Below are 25,050 nucleotides of genomic sequence, written 5' to 3' on the forward strand. Positions count from 1 at the left end.
ATCCTTGGATCCCATCTGGGTTAAACCCCCTTCAAGTAGGAGCTCCCTCCTATTGATGAAATTTTAACTGACATTTTTATCATCTAATTATATTTCTCAATTACTCTCACCATATGAGTCTTTCTCAAATATTTTTCCTGCTGAGTAATTAAATATCCATGTGTCCCAGAAAAATAATCAACTCAATTTTCATCAATGAAGTTTTTCACTAACTGTCCTTTTTTGAGTCTTCAGAGGCCTAGTTGAAAGCTTACTAAATCTCCCATAATAAAGAATACTTTAGCCATTCTACAACTTAGCTAAGAACTTTTATTGTCTGGAAAGTCCTCAAGTATGTCACCTTTTCAATAGGTTACACAACTGAGTTTTTCATCCCACTGTTTTATATGAGCCCCCCTTTTATTACAGTCCCTTTATGGTGACATTACCCCGAAACAATTGTGAGACTCTTGTTGATTTGCATGTACCTTTTATTATTTATTGACTGTGGATGGAAAATGTTTGTGAACCAGATTTCGAGAGCTTGAAATAGATTCTAGCTTATAAATGTCCTTGGGGAGTTCAATAATAATAATAATAATAAACAAGTAAATGACTACTATTTATTGAATTCCTATCACGCATTATACAAAGTTCTAGACTCATATCATTTCATGCCATCTTTCCAACAACACTGTACACATTATTATACACAATTTACAAATAAGGAAACTGAGTCTTAAAGAGTTTTTGTCCAAGTTAATTTGTAAGTGGAGACACTGGGATTTAATCTGGAATCTTATTAAAAAATCATTTGATTGTAAAAATAGACAAGTTGGACTACCTTAAACTAAAAAGCTTTTGCACGGCAAGGGAAACCATCTATAGAATGAAAAGTCCACCTTCAGAATGGGAGGAAATATTTGCAAATCATACATCTAATAAAGGGTTAATATTCAAAATATAAATTCAATAGTGAAAAGGCAAATAATGCAATCAAAAAAATGGGCAGAGGGTCTGAATGAACATTTTTCCAAATAAGACTTATAAATGGCCAACAAGTACATGAAAAGGTACTCAGTGTCAGTAATTCTCAAGAAAATAGAAGTCAAAACCATGAGACATCACCTCACACCTGTTAGAATGACTGTCATCAAAAAGACAAGAAATAACAAGTGTTGGCAAGGATGTGAAGAAAAGGCAATCCTTGTACACTATTGGTGAAAATACAAATAGGTGCAGCCACTGTGCAAAATAGTATGGGTGTTCCTTAAAAACCTTAAAATAGAACTACCATATAATCCACCAATTCCACTGCTGGGTGTTTATCTAAAGAAAACAAAAGCACTAACTCCAAATATATATGCACTCTGAATGTTCATTTCTGCATTATTTGCAATAGCCAGGATACAGAACAACCTAACTGCCCATCAATTGATAAGTGGTTAAAGAAAATATGATACATATGTTTTTCAACCAGAAAAATGAAGGAAATCTTGCCATTTGCGATCTCATGGATGGTCCTTTACGGCATTGTGCTACGTGAAGTAAGTCAGATAAAGAAAGCTACAATATGATCTCACTTACATGTGGAATCTAACCCCCACAAGAAAAATTAAAAAAAAAAAAGAATCCCGCAAAGTCATAGATACAGAGAACAGATTGATGTTTGCCAAAGGTATAGTGGGTGAAAATAAAATGGGTGAAGGGGGGTCAAAAGGTACAAGTTTACAGTTATAAAACAAATAAGTTATATGATATTATGTACAGAATGGTAACTGTTGTTAATAGTACTATACTGTATATTTGAAAATTGCTAAGAGAGCATATCTGAAAAGTTCTCATCATAAAAAAAAATGTTGTAGTTATGTATGGTAATGAGTGTTAACTGGACTTCTTATAGCGGTCATTTCACAGTATATACAAATACCAAATCATAACGTCATACACCTAGAAACAGTTAGATGCTATATGTCAATTATATCTCAGTTTAAAAAAATACACTTTTGTGAGCTTAATCACTGTATTCTGAAATTCAATTTATGAGGAGAAAATTTTGTGACACAGTAGGTGACAATCTAAATCTATTAAATAATGCAGTCTTCTGGCTTATTCTGCTCAACCCTCAATACTATCTTCTTTTAGCCTGGTAACTTGGTATCACTTTTATATGATTTGATACTAATATTTTTTTGGGCTCCAAAATCACTGCAGATGTTGACTGCAGCCATGAAATTAAAAGACGCTTACTCCTTGGAAGAAAAGTTATGACCAACCTAGATAGCATATTCAAAAGCAGAGACATTTCTCTGCCGACTAAGGTCCGTCTAGTCAAGGCTATGGTTTTTCCTCTGGTCATGTATGGATGTGAGAGTTGGACTGTGAAGAAGGTGGAGCACCGAAGAATTGATGCTTTTGAACTGTGGTGTTGGATAAGACTCTTGAGAGTCCCTTGGACTGCAAGGAGATCCAACCAGTCCATTCTGAAGGAGATCAGCCCTGGGATTTCTTTGGAGGGAATGATGCTAAAGCTGAAGCTCCAGTACTTTGGCCACCTCATGTGAAGTGTTGACTCATTGGAAAAGACTCTAATGCTGGGAGGGATTGGGGGCAGGAGGAGAAGGGGACGATCGAGGATGAGATGGCTGGATGGCATCACAGACTCGATGGACGTGAGTCTGAGTGAACTACGGGAGATGGTGATGGACAGGGAGGCCTGGCGCGCTGTGATTCATGGGGTTACAAAGAGTCAGACATGACTGAGCAACTGAACTGAACTGAACTGAACTGATATTAATATTAAGGCAAAAGGAGGCGGCCTTCTGCCATAGGAAAGAAAATAATATACACTGTTATGAACATTTGTTTTGATGATATGGATTTATTATAAAAAACAATCAAGATTAACCTCCATAGGAAGTTGTTCTTTAGAACCACACTGAAAAAATTAATTACATAAAACTAAAATCAGTCTTTGGCAGGTATTTTCTAACACCAAAAGTCTGTGTTATATAATTGCACAAAACAAGTCAGCTAGTTTAATTTTACGCTTACTTCTGCCTGCTAGGGACAGAGGAATACTGTGCTTTTTAGAATGAAATTATCCACAGGAGCCTTTACTGGTTTTTTTAGACACTGGTGGGATACTGCTTCAGCTGTTTTGAACACTTTCCAAGCCTAAGTGTTTTGTGTAGAATACCAGGGCCTCGGTGGACTTTGTTCATGTGCTGGAGACGATCCAAAGCTAATTCCTGAAGTCAATCCTGCCTTTGTCAGCTGGGCTCAGGTGGCCCATCTCTGGGGTGGATGTAACCTTCCATTCTGGGCCACATGGCAACCATAACAATACACATTTGTTGAACACATCCTTTGGCAGGCATCCTGCTGCGTAGTAGTTGAGTTGCTTAAACACCAGCTCTGCCATCTGCTCTCCTGATTACACAGCGGAAGGATCCTTTAGCAGCCAGGACCTGACAGTCCTAGCCTCCTGGGCTTCATCAGAAGTCAACTGCCAGTGGTTTGTTCTTTGCTTCCTATCATGTGCCCAGATGAGAGAAGTGATAACTGGAGGAAATCATTTGCATTGTCTTTATCCCTCTGTCTACTCTAGGTATCTGTCTTTCTATTTTGGTCCCTTGCCAGTTTACCTCCACCAAGGCACATGTTGATTCATGACCTTGTTTATTTTCCTTTTCAATTGGCAATTATTATAAGAAACTGCCATTTGGAGTTTATTATTGAATTTACTACAAAAAGATAGAAGACATAAATTTAGCAAATATTTATTGAGTGTGTATAGTGCATTCCAGAAAGTGCTTGTCCTTGAAGCTGTAGCCCCTGTCATCACCACGAGGATTGCTGTGCAGTGGGACACAGCGTGGGCTAAGAGCACAGAGGTGGGAAGGACTGATTTTTGTCTTAGAAAATCAAAGACATTTCATTAAGAAGGTAACATTTCCATTGGGTTTGGGAGGATGTATAGGAGTTTCCCAGAAGAGGATGGTGAGGATAGGAGAAACTTTAGGCAAAAGGATGGAGCATGTGCAAAGGCATGTTATCTTATATTATGCAAGGATGTGGTGTGTCCAGGAAAATGGGAGAAATTCAGAGGATCAGCATATGGTATGACAGCACAGGGCTGGAAAGGTTGGTCCAAAAAGATAGTGAAGGCCTTTGTAGATGGTGCTAAGGATGTTGGGTTTCATCCCAGTCACTCAAAGATATAATAAAATATATAGAGAGAAATAAGTGCAGGAAGGCATTAGAGAGGGAAAAGGAACCTGGTTTAAGCAGGCGAGATGAATCATATATTGTTTGGTTCAAGAGCCATTTCTGTAGTGACCTGGAGACTATGGGCTTCTCTGGTGGCTCAGTGGTAAAGAATCCACCTGCCAGTCCCTGCAAATGCAGGAGATCTGAGTTTGATCCCTGGGTCTGAAAGATCCCTGAGAAGGAAATGGCAATCCACTCCAGTATTCTTGCCTGGGAACTCCCATGGATAGAGGAGCCTGGCAGGCTACAGTCCATGGGATCACAAAGAGTCAGACACAACTTAGGGGCTAAACAATAACAAAAACAAATATTAATGTTTTATAGTTAATAAAAAGGCAAGGGTTATTTATTATATCAGCCAATTCTTCTAAAATCTTATGTAAGGCATTGCATTGTGTAAACTACTGTGCTAAGAAAACTTTGTTTCAGTGGAGGAGCTGGCTAGAATCAAACTTAAGGCTCAGGCATAGCCATCATTCTGTTTCCCACGTGCTACACCATCATATGTAAATGATCGAAGTAAGTATTATTATCACAGTTTTTGAAATGAAGAAACTAAAGTATGAAGAGCATAAGGGAGGTACCTCAGGCCTTGTATTTGACTAACAGAAAGGCCTGGGATACTGCCCTTATCATCACACTTTAGTTTCTTCATTTCAAAAATCGTGACAATAATACTTACTTCACACTGATGATTAAAAGAGCCAGTGTCTGTAAACCACTTAACATATCATTATTATCATTATTTTCAGGAAGATATTAATTTTCAGAAAAAAAACATGATTCTACATTAATTGAAAAATATACTAGAAATATTTCCACAGGTATATTGGCAGTCTTGGCAAACTGTGCCAATCAATAGAATCATTTATTAATTTATACTTGCGTGGACTTGTATGTAGAGTTATATTTTAAAAGCAACAAACTCACATGTGACATTCCTAGCCAAACACCAGCCAGGAAAAAAGACTATTTCTCAAGAATGCTGATGCTTAAGGAAATACACTCCCTTTTTTGGACACAAGGGCTTCATTATTGGTCAAGTAATAATTGGAAAGCTCTCGATGGAAAACAGTATGGAATAAGACCTTTGGAATATATAAATGCAGTGCAGACAGAGTTACCTTGGTAAATATCAGGTTGAGAGTCACCCTGGTAAATGTCCCAAGGCTCGGGATGGGAGGAATCTAATTTTTCCCTGCATTGGCAGGCAGAATTTTTACTGCTGAGTCACCAGGAAAGCCCATAGTCTTTGCCAATGAGGCTGAGATTCCCATCCTGTTGCTGCTGCCGAAGAGCAGAGAGGACACCATTTGATGCCTTTGTCCTCCTTGTAGGATCTTGCACTTAGATTCAGCAAGGACAAGGTCAGGTGGAGGGTGCAGATGTGGAACCCTGTGGGCAAGCAGGCAATTTTGGTTGTTGTAACAGCTCAGTACATAGCTCAGGGACCAGCGGGCTCCTCCCAAGGAAACCAGAGGAGGTCTGGCCACATGGAGCTGCAGCGGAGGCCACATCGAGCAGCTGCAGTGAGGGGGGTGGAAATTCTTAGCTCCTAGGTCTCTATTAGATAGCAGAGCTTTTCCTCCCTCAAGAACTTGGTCCACCATTTGTGCCATAGGCATGCAGATGTCTCCAAGAGTGTAGACTCTCCTGCCTTTCCTTACATGGCTTATGTGAGCACACCCTGAGTTTCTCGTGAAACATGGAGTCTGCTCCTGTAGTACTGATGGTGCTGGAATGATTTGGCTGAAGAGAGTAAATTTCATGCATCTGGGGTAGTGAGATAGTCCTTTCCTGACCTGTGCATGGTATTCTAAACAGCAGAGTAAGGCACCTTGCTAAGATAAGGAAAGATCTGGGAAGCAGATGCATGATGGCTGCGTGGGTACATTCATATTTTTTGTAGTCACTGGGGTACATTTTCTTTCATTGAAGAAAAATGAGTGATATATTTTCCTTACTGCTTAGTTCACGTACCAAATTTCCTGAGGCTTTTCCCATTTTAGTTTATGCAGAGAACCCATGTCCCCTGTAACTCCTAAAAGAATGTAGCAAGAGTGAAATATACCAGTTATTACCACATTTTAGGCTTTTAATGTTTTGTTTTGGTGTTTCCTTAGTTTGTTCTCACTCTAAGTAAGTCATATCTGTATTCCTGGCAAAACCACTGACAAACAAAGGAATATAATGTGTTTTCCGTAGCCCTATATCTTCATTCACTATACTTTGTTGGACATTCCTGACTGTGATTAACATGATATGCGTGCCTGTGTGCTAAGTCACATCAGTCTTTTCTGACTCTCTGCCCACCAGGGCTTCTCCAGGCTCCTCTGTTTATGGGATTCTCCAGGCAAAAGTACTGGAGTGGGTTACCATGCCCTTCTCCAAGGCATCTTGCCAATCCAGGGATCACACATCTCCTATGTCTCCTGAATTGGCAGGCAGGTTCTTTACCACTAGCACCAATATAAAATAAACTGATGTAAATAAAATGCAAAACTAAAGGCTCCTGTATATCCCTGGTGGAGTTTCCTGCCTGTCTTAAAAGCCTCACCTAGGAATGAGGCTTTTCCTCATCTGGAATCTTCAAAGTCCAGATCAAATGCTACCAACTTCAGAAAGCCTTTTCTGCTCCCCATAAGCAGATCTTATTTTCTTCCTGCTGGGATCTCCTGGTTCATTCTTTTCCTGCGTCACTCATTTAGCAGTCATCTCCCATTCTCCTTGAGGGTTACTTGGTTGTGTATTTACATAAAAATGTATAGTAATCTCCTAACATGAGGGCTTTTTTTTATTTTTTAAATGAGTCTTTGTGTTTTCCACCCTGCTCAGCACAAACAGGAATCCAGGAAGTATTTTTTTTTATGTGATGATATTTCTGTCTTGATTAATCAAAAATGACATTCATGAGTGCTCATTCACTCATTGTGTCCAACTCTTTGTGACCTCATGGACTGTAGCCCTGTTTTGTTCCTCTGTGCATGGGATTTTCAGGGCAAGAATACTGGAGTGGGTTGCCATTTCCTACCCCAAATCAAAAATGGATTCAACCCTTCTTCTTTGCCAGGGATATGATGTGAAAAAGGCAGAGATGGTCTTGTCTTTGATAGGAAATAATGATGTCCTCCTTCTTTCCCCTCTATGGCTGGATGTTGGGAAATAGAGTGGGAAAAGGTAGGTAGAGGCTGGAAGGGAAAGGAAAATGGAGTAGTTCCAAAAGACACGATGGGTTTGTGGGAAAGTGTGCATTGCCTCTGTTTTCCTTTTCACAGTAAAATTTTAAAAGTTGAAAATATTAGCTCTCAAGTAAATCCCCTGCTGGTGTTCTAGTTCCAACTCTGCTTTTTCTCTGGGTGACCTTGGAATTGTTATTTAATCTCACTGAGGCTCAATTTACACTATTATGAGAATCCACCACATCAAATTAGATGATGTCGGGTGTCTACTCACAATATGCACTTTTGTGGGTGCTTAGTGATTTTGTTATTACTGCTAGTTGCTCTTGTGTTTACATGCTTGACTCTCAGGAGGGGAGGTCCAGGACCGCCTGGAAGAGGGCAGAGGTAGCCCAGGCTGGGGATTTGCTCAGAGGCTTCCTTTCCCAAGTGGCTGGCTTCAGCTTCCTGAACAACTCTGAAGGCTATCCTGGAATCTTCCATATCTGGATTTCATCTGATATCTGTGGGTTCCCATCGCTCAACTTCTGCTGGGAATCCTTTTGCCCACTATTAGCCTTACTAGATGGGAGAATATGTGAAAGGAAAGAGAAATTTATATTCCTTTGGTTTCCTGGATCTAGGTTTTGTTGTTATTTAGTTGCTAAGTCATGTCTGCCTCTTTTGCGAACTCATGGACTGTAGCCTGCCAGGCTCCTCTGTCCTTGGAATTTCCCAGCAAGAATAATGGAGTGGGTTACCATACCCTTCTCCAGGGGATCTTCCTGACCCAGGGATTGTACCTGCATCCCCTGAATTGGCAGGCAGATTCTTTACCACTTAGCCTCCAGGGAAGACTGGTTTTAGGTTTATTTAGATCTGAAGTGAAAAATCCTGTTCAGTATTTTCTGGGTTAAACTTTCCCATCTAGAACTTTTTTTCTCAAATACTAACAAAATGGATTTTCTTTCTCCCCTACCCTCTCTTGTTAATAGGGTGCTGAGAAAATTTTGTCAATGAACGAATCAGGAGAACTGCAAGACCTCTTAACCAAAATTGAGGTAATTGTGCTTTTAGCAACTTATTTTCAGTAATCAAAATGTTCAACACATTCTGATTGTAATTGAGTTTCCCTAATTGAATTTTTCCCTGCATGTTCTTACAAATATGTAACAGGATACGTGTGGCAGTTTTAATTTGCTACCACCTGCCGTGAGGTTTTCTCCAGCTAGAGTGACTTAGTGTTAGTGTCTAACAACCTCATAGTATTAGGTGAAAATTCCAGTCAGCTTTATTAGAACCTAATTCTCTGTTATAGAGATGTTGATGAGGTATTTCAAGTCAGGCCATTGTCTGGAAGCACAAATAACGGTTTTTATGTAAATTATTTTCATTTTCCCCAAAGATTGGCTCACCATTTCTAAAGATAACAGAAAAACTTATTTCTCCAACTGTGTACCTTTTAATTTTGTTCCTGTACTTGTAATTACAACATCTCAGAAATATTTATTTGGATATATAATGTATCAAATCAGTATACACCCAGAAAGTCCTTAATATCTCTCAATTTTACCAGCCTATTTCTCTCTGTATGTAGAATTAAATTCTATATATTTTATAGCCTAACTGGGTCATCTTGAGAGTGAAAAAGGTGCATTAGTAATTTTTCTGGGACAGTGAACATGACTCAGATTTTCCCAGGTGAACCATGCAATGTGGTTACATGGATTGGGTGTGCCATGGGCAGCTCTTTTTCCCAGTCTCCTTTGCTGACCTCTTTCCTGATTTTCTTCCATTCCTTCCACTTCATGGCTTCTTACTCCGTTCCCTATTGTTCCATTGCCTCATTCTCTTCCACCGTCATCAAGGCCCCTCTGTGGCATCGCATCTTTCCTACATCATTCCAGATTTTTCCCACCTTCTCATTCTTGTATCCCTCTTCTCTGGTGTTTATCACAGTCATTTAATTTTTCTTACCCCTTTTCTTTGAACATTTGAGTCGTGTCCCAAATGAACTATATGCTCCTTGGTGTTAGGAATCATGTTTTATTCATATTGTAATCTTGCCCAGAAGAACAAACACAATGATGGTGTGTGCTTCATAACCTAAAGCTCCTCTCAGCTCTAAAATCTGTATAGATGGATTTGTTTCTTTCCTTTTGTCCCTACATTCTACTCCAGTCCCATCAATTTGATGAAACCATCAATTTGGTTAATGTGTCCCTTTTAATTTAAGTGATTTAACTCAATGTGTATTATTAGTTTCTCTGCATACTTTTATTTATACAAATGATGTTATATAACACACCTAATTGTGTTTCAAATTCCTTTCTATAGGCACTAGGCTTTTACGAACCTATTATTACTACGCGAACCTTTCATCTCTTTTTTTAAATTGCTTCACACTTCTCCATGACAGTACAATTGAATCCAGCTTTCTTTGATGATGGAGATGTTTTTACTGTATCCTACCCAACATAGTAGTCACTGGATGCATGTGGCTACTGAGCACTTAAAGAATAGTTAGTGTGCCTGAAGAACTGAATTTTTAATTTTATTTAACTCTATTTGATTTAAACTCAAATCAAATAAAAATTTTAAATAAATAATATAATTAATCATATCTGACAAATAGCTTATATTTTGGACAGTGCAGCTGCACTTAGCTCACACACTATTTTTTATCTACTCATCCACTCATGTCCTCTAACTGCTCCTTCAAATAAAGTGCTGCAAGGAGTAACCTTGATCACATTCGTTTGTGAATTTCTCTGAGAGTAGAAATCACTAGATAACAGCTTATGCATATCCCCAGTTTTCCAGGTAGTGCCAGATGGCTCTTCATTATGTTTGTACCATCCAATACTCCCTCCTACAGAGAAAGAGGTTTCCTATGTTCTCACATTCCCCACAATGTTTTACATTGTTCCATTTTTGCCAAGGTAGTAGGGATAAAAATATATAGCCTTATCATTTTAATAATGTTTTTCTGATAACCATTGAGTTTGGGCATTTCTTTGTATGCGTGTTGAAATTTTAAATTTCTTCTTCTATATGTTGTATATTACCATAAAGCGTCTGCCTACAATGCGGGAGACCCGGGTTTGATCCCTGGATCGGGAAGATCCCTGGAGAAGGAAATGGCAACACACTCCAGTTCTCTTGCCTGGAAAATCCCATGGACAGAGGAGCCTGGTAGTTTACAGTTCATGGGGTCACAGAGTCGGACACAACTGAGCAACTTCACTTTCTTTCTTTCTTTTCTTTATGTTATATATTCTTATCCTTTCCCATTAAAAATCTTGGAATTTTTGCTGTTGTTGACTTTCAGAGGATCCTTCTATAGTCTAGATGTTAACTTTTTGTTGGTTTTAAATACTGTCAATATTTTCTTCTCTATTTTTAGATTCTTTCTTGGTGTCCTTCATCCAATATAAACCTTCTGATATAATCTAACCCACCATTTTTCCTTACTTTTGTGCTTTTTAACTTTTATTTATGAAGTATGTGTCTGTCTTAAGGTCAGAAGATATCAGCCTACATTTTCTTCTATTCACTTTATACTTGTTAATATCTGGTTCTTTCATTAATGGAGGATCCATTTCCATTTTCTTATACATAGTGAGATTTCCAGCATCCTCTATTAAATAATGTATTATTTATTTATTGCTTTGTTCTGCCAATTTTCAGTTCAGTTAAGTCAAGCAGTCATGTCTGACTCTTTGCGACCCCATGGACTACAGCACACCAGGCCTCCCTGTCCATCACTAACTTCCGGAGTTTACTCAGACTTATGTCCATTGAGTTGGTGATGCCATCCAACCATCTCATCCTCTGTTGTCCCCTTCTCCTCTTGCCTTCAATCTTTCCCAGCATTAGGGTCTTTTCAAATGAGTCAGTTCTTCACATCAGGTGGCAAAGTATTGGAGCTTCAGCTTTAGCATCAGTCCTTCCAATGAATATTCAGGACTGATTTCCTTTAGGATGAACTGGTTGGATCTCCTTGCAGTCCAAGGGACTCTCAAGAGTCTTCTCCAGCACCACAGTTCAAAAGCATCAATTCTCAGCACTCAGGTTTCTTTATAGTCCAACTCTCACATCCATACAGGTGAGAAAATGGATGGAATTTTCTATTTTCTACTGGAAAAATGATAGCTTTGACTAGATGGACCTTTGTTGGCAAAGGAATGTCTCTGCTTTTTAATATGCTGTCTAGGTTGATCATAACTTTCCTTCTAAGGAGTAAGCATCTTTTAATTTCATGGCTGCAGTCACCATCTGCAGTGATTTTGGAGCCCAAGAAAATAAAGTCTGTCACTGTTTCCACTGTTTTTCCAACTATTTGCCATAAAGTAATGGGACTGGATGCCATATTCTTAGTTTTCTGAATGTTGAGCTTTAAACCAACTTTTTCACTCTCCTCTTTCACTTTCATCAAGAGGCTCTTTAGTTCTTCTTCACTTTCTGCCATAAGGGTGGTGCTATCTGCATATCTGAGGTTATTGATATTTCTCCTGGCAATCTTGATTCCAGCTTGTGCTTCATCCACTCCAGCATTTTGCATGATGTATTCTGCATATAAGTTAAAATAAGCAGGGTGACAATATACATCTTGACATACCCCTTTCCCTATTTGGAACCAGTCTGTTGTTCCATGTCCACTTCTAACTGTTGCTTCTTGACCTGTATACAAATTTCTCAGGAGGCAGGTCAGGTGGTCTGGTATTCCCATCTCTTGAAGAATTTTCCACAGTGTGTTGTGATCCACACAGTCAAAGGCTTTGGCATAGTCAATAAAGTAGAAGTAGATGTTTTTCTGGAACTCTCTTGCTTTTTCAATAATCCAATGAATGTTCACTGCCAATTTTATAGTAAATCCCCATATATGTTCAGGTCTTTGTCTGAGCTTTCTAATAATTTCCACTGATCTGTTTGTTCTTGTTTTACCAATATTGTACTATTTTTATTCCTGTGGTTTGATAGCACCTTTTAGGATCCTATAGAGTGAATGTCCCTCATTACTCTTCTTTTTAAAGATTGATGATTTATCTTAGCTATTCCTGGACTTTTTTCCTTTGAGTCTATAATTCCTTCATTTGGCAACTTGATTAATACTATCATGCTATATATTAATATAACCTCTCTCTCTCAGCTCAAAGAATCTTGGAAAGAGGATTTTATTCTCTTCATTAAGTCTGTCTCAATTCTACAGATGCCATAAATAATTCAGAAACATTTAAGTCTATTCTTAATGTTGAAATACAATGGTATGGTACTGGCTTATACCATTCGTAGGAGTTGTAAGAGCTATAACTCTGTTGGGCTGCTTTGCCCATATAAGAAAACTGGTAGAGAATTTGCAGCCATCCAGATATCCCTAAACTGCCTGTGAAGGAGCTAGGGTTTAAACAAACTTACCCAGGGAAAGAGACTAGCCTTGGAGAAGCAGTTGGAAGAACCAGGAAAAGCAGACAAAAGACAAGATTCATATCCAAGCACATCCAATTCTTCTGATGTTAGCTTTTGGCAATAAAACAGGAGTTAAATATTCCTGAGGTAGGAAACACTGGATTTCTTTCTAAGTAGCCAGTACTGTTCCTATTCCGGTATTATATGTGTTAAGTTATTCAAACCTCAAAATAACACTGCAAGGTGGGTTCTGTTACTGTCTTTGTTTTTCAGACAAGGCAGTGGAGGCCCAGATGTTTAGGTTAGTTGCTCCAGACCTTGTAAATAGTGTTTGACTCAAGATTCTAATCCTGACTCCTTGAATCTGTGAACCATAAATCTGTGCTGCCTTCACTCTCAAATTAAGTGGCAAGTTGGTATCTGGGAAACCTGACCATATGTGACAGGACCCAGGTGAGAAGTTTACTGGGAGACAGGCAGAGTATTAGGTCCAGGGAACAGACTGGATTTGTAACATTTGGCTCTTATGCTAGTATGGCATTGAACAGGAAATGGGCAAATAGGCAATACCTTTAGAGAGAAACCAGAGAGCTCGTACCAAGTTCTAATTTGCTGTTACTAGGGTGCTGCATGGCAGACTGTGACTCTCCTGGTCTTTGTGATTCAGGCCCCAGTTTCTAACAATTACCCCAGTAGTGGAGAGGAAAGCGGCTTAGTGGCTGCAGCTGGGCCCTCAAAAATGGTGTCAGCAAGTCATCTCAAGTTTTCTGGCCTAAGAATTTTAGCATACGTCCCGCCCAAGTAAAACTTTCCCTGGAAACCTGAGGAGGCATTATTTGCTGATGTGACTTGTCAGTGGCTTCAAACATGGGTAGCAGAAGCAAGTGAAATATAGCAATAGCTGCTACAAGACTTGGGTTCAATAAGGCTAGCTGAAAGAAGATTAAATAACTTATTTTATGTAAGCGAATGCTTGGGTGCAAAGGATGAATAACACCACCATTTGGGGGGTAAAATTTATTTGTATATTTACTTATATTAATAAGCAAGCTAAAGATCAAAAGAAAAGAGTGTCCAAGTATTACCCCCAAACAATAACTGAGATGGATAGCTGATCTGCTGGTACCCACACAGAGGAAGTCAGGGCAGCCCTGAGATGTATTAGCAAGCACCTTGTTATGGCAGACACTGAATTAAAAATCTCAGATGGTAGAGAAGCTCTAATGCGCTTTTCTGCCTTGTTGTTTTTCTAAAGATTCGAGCAAACATTTTGATGTCATTGCTATGAGGCTGCCAATATAGTGTTCACTTTCAGTGTTTTTTTTTTTTCCTTTTAAAGTCTGATTTGTCATTCAGGAAGAACAGAAGTAAGATTCTCAGCCACACACCAAGGATGCTGGAAATGGCACAGGCTGTCTGTGTGAGGCATTGGAGCTTTCAAAGGCTGGCCCGACCCTCCCTGGAGAGGCAACATTCTGGGTGATGTTCCCTCTCCGTGCAGTGGGTGGCCACAGCATGTTCAGAGGTTACAGCAGCAGAGTACCACCTACTTACCTAGGTGATCAGGCCATGTGCTCTGGGTGCCTCTTTCTGAAATTGGAACATCTTTTAAAATAGGGTTGTGGCTGTACATCCCATTGGATCAAGAATCAGATTCACAAATCTAGCTTATATATTTAGGAATATAACAACAAATTTCGACTGTGTCAGCTTTTCATAACTCTGCAAATCAAGGATCAGAAACGATTCTGCTTATTAATGGCTTGATCAGACAGGGAATAGCCTCCTAGGCACTTAACGAGCATTTGCTGAATTAAATCTTTGTTCAGTTCAGTTCAGTTTAGTTCAGTTGCTCAGTCATGTCTGACTCTTTGCAGCCCCGTGAACTGCAGCACGCCAGGCCTTCCTGTCCATCACCAACTCCCAGAGTTTACCCAAACCCATGTCCGTTGAGTCGGTGATGCCATCCAACCATCTCATCCTCTGTTGTCTCCTCCTCCTCCTGCCTTCAATCTTTCCCAGCATCAGGGTCTTTTCAAAGGAGTCAGTTCTTTGTATCAGGTGGCCAAAGTACTGGAGTTTCAGATTCAGCATCAGTCCTTCCAATGAACACTCAGGACTGATCTCCTTTAGGATGGACTTGTTAGATCTCCTTGCAGTCCAAGGGACTCTCAAGAGTCTTCTCCAACATCATAGTTCAAAAGCATCAATTCTTCGGTGCTCAGCTTTCTTCACAGTCCAACTCTCACATCCATATGTGACCACTGGAAAAACCATAGCCTTGACTAGACGGACCTTTGTTGACAAAGTAATGTCTCTGCTTTTTAATATGCTGTCTAGGTTGGTCATAACTTTCCTTCCAAGGAGTAAGCATCTTTTAATTTCATGGCTGCAATCACCATCTGCAGTGATTTTGGAGCCCAGAAAAGTAGTCAGCCACTGTTTCCACTGTTTCCCCATCTATTTGCCATGAAGTGATGGGACCAGATGCCATGATCGTAGTTTCCTGAATGTTGAGCTTAAAGCCAACTTTAAATTGTTGACTATAGTTTAGAACAAAATACATAGACAAAGGTGGATCATCCAGAGATGACTGTATGCCAAGTGTTCACTTTTGTGACAATCTATTATGTGGAGTGAGTCTGCTTCATAGATAACCTGGATGAGGGAGTTTATGGTTACAGAGAGTCAGATAAGTTGCTTCTTCCTTGGTAGAACACTTAAGAGAGTTCCCAGTACTCCTAAAATAAGATTAGATGATCTGAGGTTAAAAATAAGAATTGCATTCATTCCTTAATCTTGAAAAAAAACACTAAATACTCTTGATCTTAGCATCCTGTTTCTGCATTAGAGAACAGCAAAAAGCTCTTTGTATTTATGAAATTTGAGTTTGTGCCACAAAAGAAACCCATTTCACAATCATTCATGAACTCCACTCTTATCCTCTAGTCCTTTGTTTAAGGCTAGGGAATTCTTGGAGGCTTCAATTTAGATGACTGTGGTATGGAGTGAATATATTCAAAGACCACAGATAAATTCCCTAAAATAAAATTAATATATAAATACTAAAAGCTACATCATAATTTTTATATGGAATCACACAAACAGGCCAAAAGAGAGAAGAAAGAAAGAAAGAGAAGTCGCTCAGTTGTGTCTGACTCTTTGTGACCCCATGAATCGCAGCACGCCAGGCCTCCCTGTCCATCACCAACTCCAGGAGTTCACTCAAACTCATATCCATCCAGTCGGTGATGCCATCCAGCCATCTCATCCTCTGTCATCCCCTTCTCCTCCTGCCCCCAATCCCTCCCAGCATCAGAGTCTTTTCCAATGAGTCAACTCTTTGCATGAGGTGGCCAAAGTACTGGAGTTTCAGCTTTAGCATCATTCCTTCCAAAGAACACCCAGGACTGATCTCCTTTAGAATGGACTGGTTGGATCACCTTGCAGTCCGAGGGACTCTCAAAAGTCTTCTCCAACACCACAGTTCAAGAGCATCAATTCTTCGTCCATGGGATTTTCCAGGCAAGAGTACTCGAGTGAGCTGCCGTTGCCTTCTCCAGGATATCTTCCCAACCCAGTATCCTGCACTGTGGACAGATACTTTACCAGCTGAGCCACCAGGGAGCCAAGGCCATCCTCAAATAATGCAGAATCTCTACAGTGCTATGATGAGATCTGCCTTCTACTTGATTGTTGAGAAGATTTAGAGTGAATTCATATAAAGTGAATAGAAAATTGCCTGGTTTGTAATAGCCACTTGATAAGATTAGTCATTGTTAGTCAATATTTCACTAATAAATCCTTATTTGTAGCTGAGAGCTATTTATTAAAAGAACAGGGAAATTCTTGCTCATGGCTGTATCTCCTATGCCATACTCAGTGCCTAGCAATGTAAACTTATTTGTGGAATGAGCCCACTGGGTTTATTTTTTTTTAAGTCCCTGGCCAAGAATAGATGAACAGATAGAGATAAAAGGGAAGATGATTTCTTACTCCTTTTTTCCGAAATTCCACCTCTAAAGAGTCAGCTATGACTGAGCACAAGCACTGCTGCTATCCCTAAGGAACATGCCTCCATCCAAACCGCTGTGAGGAGGAGGGGCATTCTGAAGATTCAGCACTCTTACTGGGTGCTGTTATCAATCAGGTCTGCCTGGTTTGTAGCTTTGCTGGGTGTCAGGACACTGAAGAGCTACTCTAGATTTCTTACCTGTTTGAAGATCAAATTGTCTATAGTCAACTTCTTTACTGAAAGTGGAAATCTGTTTTCAAATTTCTCTGTGATCTGAGCATTCACTTTTACTCATTAAAAATCTTTGTCTCATCATTTGTAAAATGATGTCTCTATTACATCAGATACTGGATATAGACTCTTGTTGAGCTGCAGCCTTCCGGCCTGCAGTTACTATATTTGCTGAAGAAAGAGCCCAGAGTCAGTGACAGACACATCAGCAGTTTAATAGATGGGAGATCTTACACATCTTTCTTACAAGAAAGAAAGCTGAACACTGAAGAATTGATGCTTTTGAGCTGTGGTGTTGGAGAAGACTGTTGAGAGTCCTTTGGACTACAAGGAGATCAAGCCAGTCCATCCTAAAGGAAATCAACCCTGAGTATTCATTAGAAGGACTGATGCTGAAGCTCTAATACTTTGGCCACCTGATAAAAAGAGCTGACTTATTAGAAAAAAGACCCTGATGCTGGGAAAGGTTGAAGGCAGGAGGAGAAGGGGATGATAGAGGATGAGATAGTTGGATGACATCACCAACTCAATGGACGTGAGTTTGAGCAAACTCTGGGAGATGGTGAAGGATAGGGAAGCCTGGCATGCTGTAGTCCACAGGGTTGCAAAGAGTCAGACATGACTGACTAAACAACAACACCACATCTGAAGCAGAAGGGTCCTGGAGCAACATCCCACTGCTGGGAGGCAGATGGCAGGCTGGACACAGCAGCAGAGCTCTTCACTACCAGGAGGAAGAAGGAGACTACCAGCTATAGGGAGAAATGCTGTAGATTGGCTCATTGGTTACTAGGGAAATCAGCAGAGGAGGATTTCCTCTTTTATCCCCTTAGGCTATGTACCCTCCTGGGGCAGAGTTCTTCCCTTCATTAAGCTGTCAAAGGGGAGCCATTCTCATCTAAAGATTAGAACAATGACAAACTTGGGTGAGGGACAAGTGTATAGGTATTTACTAATCAGGCTCTACAATTAAGAGGAAAATCAGGCGCTTCCTTGGTGGTCCCAGTGGTTAATTAAGAATCCACCTGCCAATGCAGAGACACTGATTCAACTCCTGGTCCAGGAGGATGCCACATCCCTTGGGGCAACTAAGGCCGTGAGCCACAATTACTGAGTCCAGGTGCAGCAACTACTGAGGCCAATGTGCCTGGAGCCCATGCTTTGAAGCAACAGAAGCCACTGCCATGAGAAGCTCATGCATTGCAATGAGTAGCCCCCACTTGATGCAACTAGAGAAAGGCTATATGCAGCAACGAAGACCCAGTGCAGCCAAAAAAAAAAAAAAAAGAATAAATAAACAAAGTTTTTAAAAATCAAGGAAGGTCAGTCATGCAAGTAGAGTGTAGGTGAAGCAGAGACTAATGAGCAGCAGATGTAGGGAGCAAGAGAACAGCCATGTGGAGTGGCCTGACTATACAGCTTTACGTGGTGGGTAAGCCATTCTTTTCTCTCCCAAGTTTATGGCTAAAAGGCTGAATTTTCTTGAGAGTGGAAATGGCCTCAGAATCTTTCCAATGCTGTGATCCAAGACATCAGAATTCACGTGTGAATCAAAATGCATTTACTCTCCTTTTCTTACAGTGGCAAGGCTTTAGACCAGAAGACCAAGTATAGAAGTGGTGTTTAAATAAAATGACTATATTAGTGGTAGAAAATGACTGTGTTATGTGACCACAAACAATTTAGCTTGAGGCAGCAGTTAATAGAAGTCTCTTCAGATTAGGATTTATTAATAAAATAATGGCTATTAACTGCTAGCCTTACTGAGTAGCTACTATGTGTTAGACAGTATTCTATTCACTTCATATGAATTTACTCATTAAATTGTCTCAACAACCGTATAAGTAAAAGACAAATTTTACCATAGCATTGCATAATTCTGACAAAGTTGTTTTAGGATGACCTTGGTCTATCTGTGATTCTCTTTAAAATGGACACTGTGGCTTTTAGTGTTTATATATTAACTTCATTTTAGGAAGTTTATGTGTTCCAAGTTGCACAGAAGTTATTAAATAGCAGATTCATCATATATTTAACATTTGATATTTTGGCCCTTTGAAAGTAATCTTTGTAAGTCATGTTCCAGGCCCAAGATATAAGATAATGTTACCAAACCAAATTTGGGTCCACTTGTGCAAACAGTAAACCCAATCTACTCAGACCAGATTGTGGTGAAGGAAAATACAGCATTTATTGTGAGGCATCCAGGGTGGGGCCAAGAAGGAAGTATGGACTGCTCACATTTGAATTCCCCAGTGACTTTCAAGGAAGGGTTTTTAAAGATAAAAGGAGGGAGAGGGTCATAGGATGCTTGATCAGCTCATGGACATCCACCTGATTGGTTGGTGGTGAGGTGACAGGGTGAGTTAACATCCTCAACCTTCTGATTCCAACCCCTCCTGGTGTCTACATACTAGTGATCAGCATGCAGTTCACTTCTTCCACTTGAGGCTGCCCTGGTGGCTCAGATGGTGAAGAATCCACCTCCAATGCACAAGACTGGGATTTGATCCTTGGATCAGGAAGATCACTTGGAGAAGGGAATGGCTACCCACTCCAGTATTATTGCCTGGAGAATTCTAAGGGCAGAGGAGCCTGGGGGGCGGGGGGGGGGGGTCCAGTCCATAAGGCTGCAAAGAGTCTGATGTGACTGAGAAACTAACACTTGATGTGGCAAGGTGTGGGTGGGAATCTTAGTATCTGCAGAACAGTTCAGGGATATGGCTCAGGATATTATCTTTTGCCCTTGAGGAGTAACAAAAGGAGTTGACTTTCATGGTTAAACTATTATTGTTTTGTTTAGCCTGACTGTTTTCATTTGTTTCTGCATTTTTTTCACTTTTCTGATTAAATTTTCTCTTTGGAACTCAGGGAAGGCTAGGAGGCTAAAGCTTTTCTATAAACAAGAGGTGGGGGATGAGGTAGGAAGGTGTTTGTCCCCAGGAAAGCCTTATAGGGTTCTGCTTGGTTTCAATAATTTTTAATTTGGTTGTGCGTTTATTATTATCATTATTTCTCTGTGTTAAAAGCCTGGTAATTGGAGTAAGTGACATAGATGGTGAATGAGCCTAGGAAACTCCCTAGCACTCAAATTCATTCTAACTTTGTTGTTCTTTGCTTGCCAGCACGAATGTATTTTATGGCAAAATCTTATGCTATTGAAGAATTTAAAAATATTGAAATGTTTATACTAGTTGTTAAGGTTTATCAGTCCAGTTCAGTTCAGTTGCTCAGTCGTGTCCGACTCTTTGCAACCCCATGAACTGCAGCACGCCGGGTCTCCCTGTCCATCACCAACACCCGGAGTTCACTCAAACTCATGTCCATCAAGTCAGTGATGCCATCCAGCCATCTCATCCTCTGTCGTCCCCTTCTCCTCCTGTCCCCAATCCCTCCCAGCATCAGAGTCTTTTCCAATGAGTCAACTCTTCACATGAGGTGGCCAAAGTACTGGAGCTTCAGCTTTAGCATCATTCCTTCCAAAGAACACCCAGGACTGATCTCCTTCAGAATGGACTGGTTGGATCTCCTTGCAGTCCAAGGGACTCTCAAGAGTCTTCTCCAACACCACAGTTCAAAAGCATCAGTTCTTCAGCACTAAGCTTTCTTCACAGTCCAACTCTCTCATCCATACATGACTACTGGAAAAACCATAGCCTTGAACAGACAGACATTTGTTGGTAAAGGAATGTCTCTGATTTTCAATATGCCATCTAGGTTGGTCATAACTTTCCTTCCAAGGAGTAAGTGTCTTTTCATTTCATGGCTGCAATCACCATCTGCAGTGATTTTGGAGCACAAAAACATTAAGTCTGACACTGTTTCCACTGTTTCCCCATCTATTTGCCATGAAGTGATGGGACCAGATGCCATGATCTTCGTTTTCTAAATGTTGAGCTTTAAGCCAACTTTTTCACTCTCCTCTTTCACTTTCATCAAGAGGCTTTTTCATTCCTCTTCACTTTCTGCCATAAGGGTGGTGTCATCTGCATATCTGAGGTTATTGATATTTCTCCTGGCAATCTTGATTCCAGCTTGTGCTTCTTCCAGCCCAGTGTTTCTCATGATGTACTCTGCATATACTGGTTAGTAAATAGCTACTACACCACGACTCCCAAGCAGCTCTCCTCTTCCATAAAAGCAACTACCCTATAAGGGTTGCCGGATAAAATATAGGATGTCTGCTTACATTTAAACCTCAATTAAATTATGAATAATTATTTTATTTTAAGTGTGTTCCATATAATCTTTGGCATATCTACACAAAAATTTATCTATGGTCTATCTGACATTCAAGTTAACTGGGCAACACATATTTTTAGTTGCAAAATTTGATGATCCCACTCTACTTGAAATCCAAACCTATTTACAATCCAGCACTAATGGGTGCCATCCTAGACTCAGGGTTTTATAAGTCCTTTCTGACTAGTTGGTGTTGTTTCTATGTAAGTCATTAAATATTTTTAACATAATCTCTGGCTTGGTTCTAACGCATGTTGAGGGCCTATCTACCTTATCATATTTTTTTCTAAAATTTGATAAGAAGAGCATTACTTACTAATTCTCTTATATTTTGTTTTTAGACTACACTCTTTCTTCGCTGCTTTTGTTTTTATTCAAAGTTTTTTTCTAAAGACATTTTAATATCATGCAAAACTATAAGTCCGATGCACCACTTTTTGGTCAACTCTTGCACAGGGAAATGACAAAAACCCAGCTACAGAGAAACTAAATTGCTACATACAATCTAACTTTTTGGTAGAGCTTTGAATCTCTACAAATTTGACGTTTCTTGTTTGTGTCCTTCAGATTAGAAATCACTACTTTCCATCAAAGTAATTCTGTTGCTAAAAATAAGATATGACATGAATGTTGCTATCTCAATCTAATAGCAAAGTCAAATGGTAACTGTAAATGAATCTTACCGAATACAGAATATGCAGCTCTGAAAAGTGGTCTGGAAATATATAAATTTTAAAGCAATCAGATCCTTAATGTTTTTTTTCCCAAAGAACAGTCCACAGGATACTGATTATGAGAAAATTGTAGATGCTTTCTAGGAAAGAATTTTTTGCTGGGAAAAAGGTGGGTTAAACCTAGTTAATTGGTTTCCTTTTCCATTGGATTTTTTGGAGACTTTATTAAGTACAATTGTGAATTTCCAGGGAAAGTCTGTATGTATGTCTAAGTATGTAAGGTATGTTTGTCTGAGTGTCTGTGTGTGCATGTGTGTGTGTATCTATATTTCCCAAGTGTATTTTGGCAATTATTCTTATCATAAAAGTTGGCTTTCAAACATTGCTGAAAGTTCCTATTTTGCAAGTCAGAAGCTTGTATTAACTCCCATTCTCTTTGTATTCATTCTGTAACGGCTCCTAAGCTCCCACCAGCAGATGGTTGCCATGTGTGGACTCCAGCAGAGGTTATATGTTCAAAAAAGAGAATGGAAATGTGTATGGAAATTTTTCCTTAACATGCTGGCTCAGTATAAAGAATTCATTTGCAAATGCAGGAGACCTACAGTTCAATCCCTAGGTCAGGAAGCTCCGCTGCAGAAGGAACTGGCAACCCATTCCAGTATTCTTGCCTGCAAAATCCCATGAACAGAGGAACCTGGGGGGCTATAGTTCACGGGGTAGCAAAAGAGTTGGACACGACTTGACTAAACAACAGCAACAACAACAACAGCATGCTTCCTAGTTAATTTCATTATGCTGTAATGGGTACTTTATTTTTACTTGAGGTAGAAAGGCTGATAGTTATGGTGGGTAATTTTATGGACTTAGGTAAGTCTCAAGATTTCTATGTCTGTTTCTTTAAATGCAAAACGAAGGTAATGATATTAGAGGAGGGCATGGCAATCCACTGCAGTATTCTTGCATGGAGAATCCCCATGGACAGAGGAGCCTGGAGGGCTACAGTCCATGGGGTTGCAAAGAGTCAGACACGACTGAGAGACTCAGCACAGCACAGCACAATGATGTTTGAATTAGTTGCTTTACATAAGAAGGTATTCTTATATGTGAAGGATGAGATGGGAGAAGATTCTATGTAGTATTTGGAAGTGCTTTTTAAAAACAAAGCATTATTTATACGTTCAATATGATGATGGATCTTCAGTTGACAGAGGCTCCTCCAATCCAGCTTTTATTTTTTGTTATTTTCCAGACTCAGTGCTGCTATTCTATAAACAAAAATACAAAACTAGGAAGTGATACTAAAAGGAAAGTTATAGTATTTTCCTTTAAGGCAAATTACCATCTTCTGAATTTCTTTGATCTGTAAATATGTGTTTTCAAATGATGTGCCCTTTAACTTAAAATGTACCAACCTTTATGCACCAAGCTTGTGCTGTTGATAGCCACCAATGAGACAATAAAGGAAATGCTAGAGAGCATTTCCTGTGCATCTATTGTATACTATAATGGTAGATGGTTGCAAGTCCTCCACCGTCATATGCTAATGTTTTATAACAGTCCAGTACAGAAAGACAGGAAGGCTGATGGCATTGTCATACTAACACAAATCCTATCCTTCTTGTCCCCTGCCACCTATCCAGAGGGTGCAGCATCCACACGAGTGTCCCTCGTGTGGAGGCTTTGGCTTTCTTCCATGCTCTGTCTGCCATGGGAGCAAGATGTCAGTGTTTCGAAACTGCTTTACAGACTCTTTCAAGGCCCTGAAGTGCACAGCTTGCAACGAGAATGGTCTTCAGCGCTGTAAGAGCTGTTTGGGTTAGACTTCACATCCACGGAGCACCTGGTTTCATTGACTGAAAGCAATAATTTGGTTTATACTTTTTTTTAATGGCTATGTTTCTGGATTAATCAATAAACTTTGTTTATTATAATTTCCTTTGTTTGGAATTTTTGCCGTGACTACTTTCATTAATGTATTAAATAAATGTTTATTCAACAGCTATTGTGTGCCAAGCCCTGTGCTAGATCCTGGTTTCTAACTGGAATTAATGGAGGACCTGCTAAAATTCCAAGATATTCAAAGTCTGATTCCCTAACTGTGTTTGATTTTTTAAAGAAAATATAAATATATCCAATGGTGTCTATCACAATGCCACCCTATTGTCTAGGATCAGTTCATTCAGCTCTACAGATGCATACATTTTATTAATATGTGAGCCTCAGCTGTAGGGAAGAAGAGAGCTCTGGTTAGTGGAAAAGAATATCTTACTTATGCTTAAGCAGTAAATTATTTTTAAAGCTGTAAAAGTAGTCTTGGGGCTGATGATATTAATGATAAATCATTAATGTTATTGAATGTATTTTTTCGTGATGATACAAAAGCTGCCAGACTTCTCTGAATTTATATTTTTAAACAGCTGTTTTCTACTATTGCCACTCTCTTGAGCTGGACACAAAATATTACATAGTTTGAACATATAGTAGAAAATGTTAGCAAAGTAGACAAAAGTAAATTTTACTATAATTATCAGCTAATACCTACCTGTACACATGTCTGTGCTCTGGTGGATTCCTTTATGAATGGTTTTTAATAAATCACCTTCACAATATCTGTGACAAGGTAATCAAAATATTTTACATCTTGGTTTTGCAAAAAGATATAAATATTTACCAAGTACTTTCTAGTCAGCCAGGCGTGGAATGCAAAACAAAGCTTTTGCTTTCATGGAGGTTACACTCTTAAGAAAGAGGAAGTATTAAACAGATAACCAGACACAGGATGAACCTTGTAACTACTACAGAAACAGTACAGGGTGCTCCGGGAATATGTAGCAGCAAGGCAAACCTGGATGAGTTAGGAAATAGTTTAAGAGTAGACTTTGTTGAGTGACTGATATTTAAACAGAGACATCATAGGTAGTTGGAAGCCAATTGGTCAAAGAGTAAGAGAGATGATATTTTAGGTAGAGAAATGGCATATTTGGGAACTCTAAGATCAGAGAAAAGTTTTTGTTTGAGGGACTGTAAGATATCCAATATGGATAGTTATAATCTGGTAATAATGGAG

The 25,050-nt window shown here is 39.5% G+C and overlaps 1 protein-coding gene across 1 annotated transcript in view; it reads left to right on the forward strand.

Annotated features, from left to right (window-relative positions):
• Positions 1–23,803, forward strand: part of GRXCR1 (glutaredoxin and cysteine rich domain containing 1) — a 136,328-nt gene extending 112,525 nt beyond the window's left edge. Inside the window, exons 3-4 of the mRNA XM_069594054.1 lie at positions 8,405–8,470; positions 23,624–23,803. Coding sequence (XP_069450155.1) covers positions 8,405–8,470; positions 23,624–23,803 — 246 coding nt within the window. The remainder of the gene's footprint in view (positions 1–8,404; positions 8,471–23,623) is intronic.
• The last annotated feature ends 1,247 nt before the right edge of the window (positions 23,804–25,050 follow it).

The sequence above is a fragment of the Ovis canadensis genome, chromosome 6 (genome assembly GCF_042477335.2).
Source record: "Ovis canadensis isolate MfBH-ARS-UI-01 breed Bighorn chromosome 6, ARS-UI_OviCan_v2, whole genome shotgun sequence".
Taxonomy (NCBI): domain Eukaryota; kingdom Metazoa; phylum Chordata; class Mammalia; order Artiodactyla; family Bovidae; genus Ovis; species Ovis canadensis.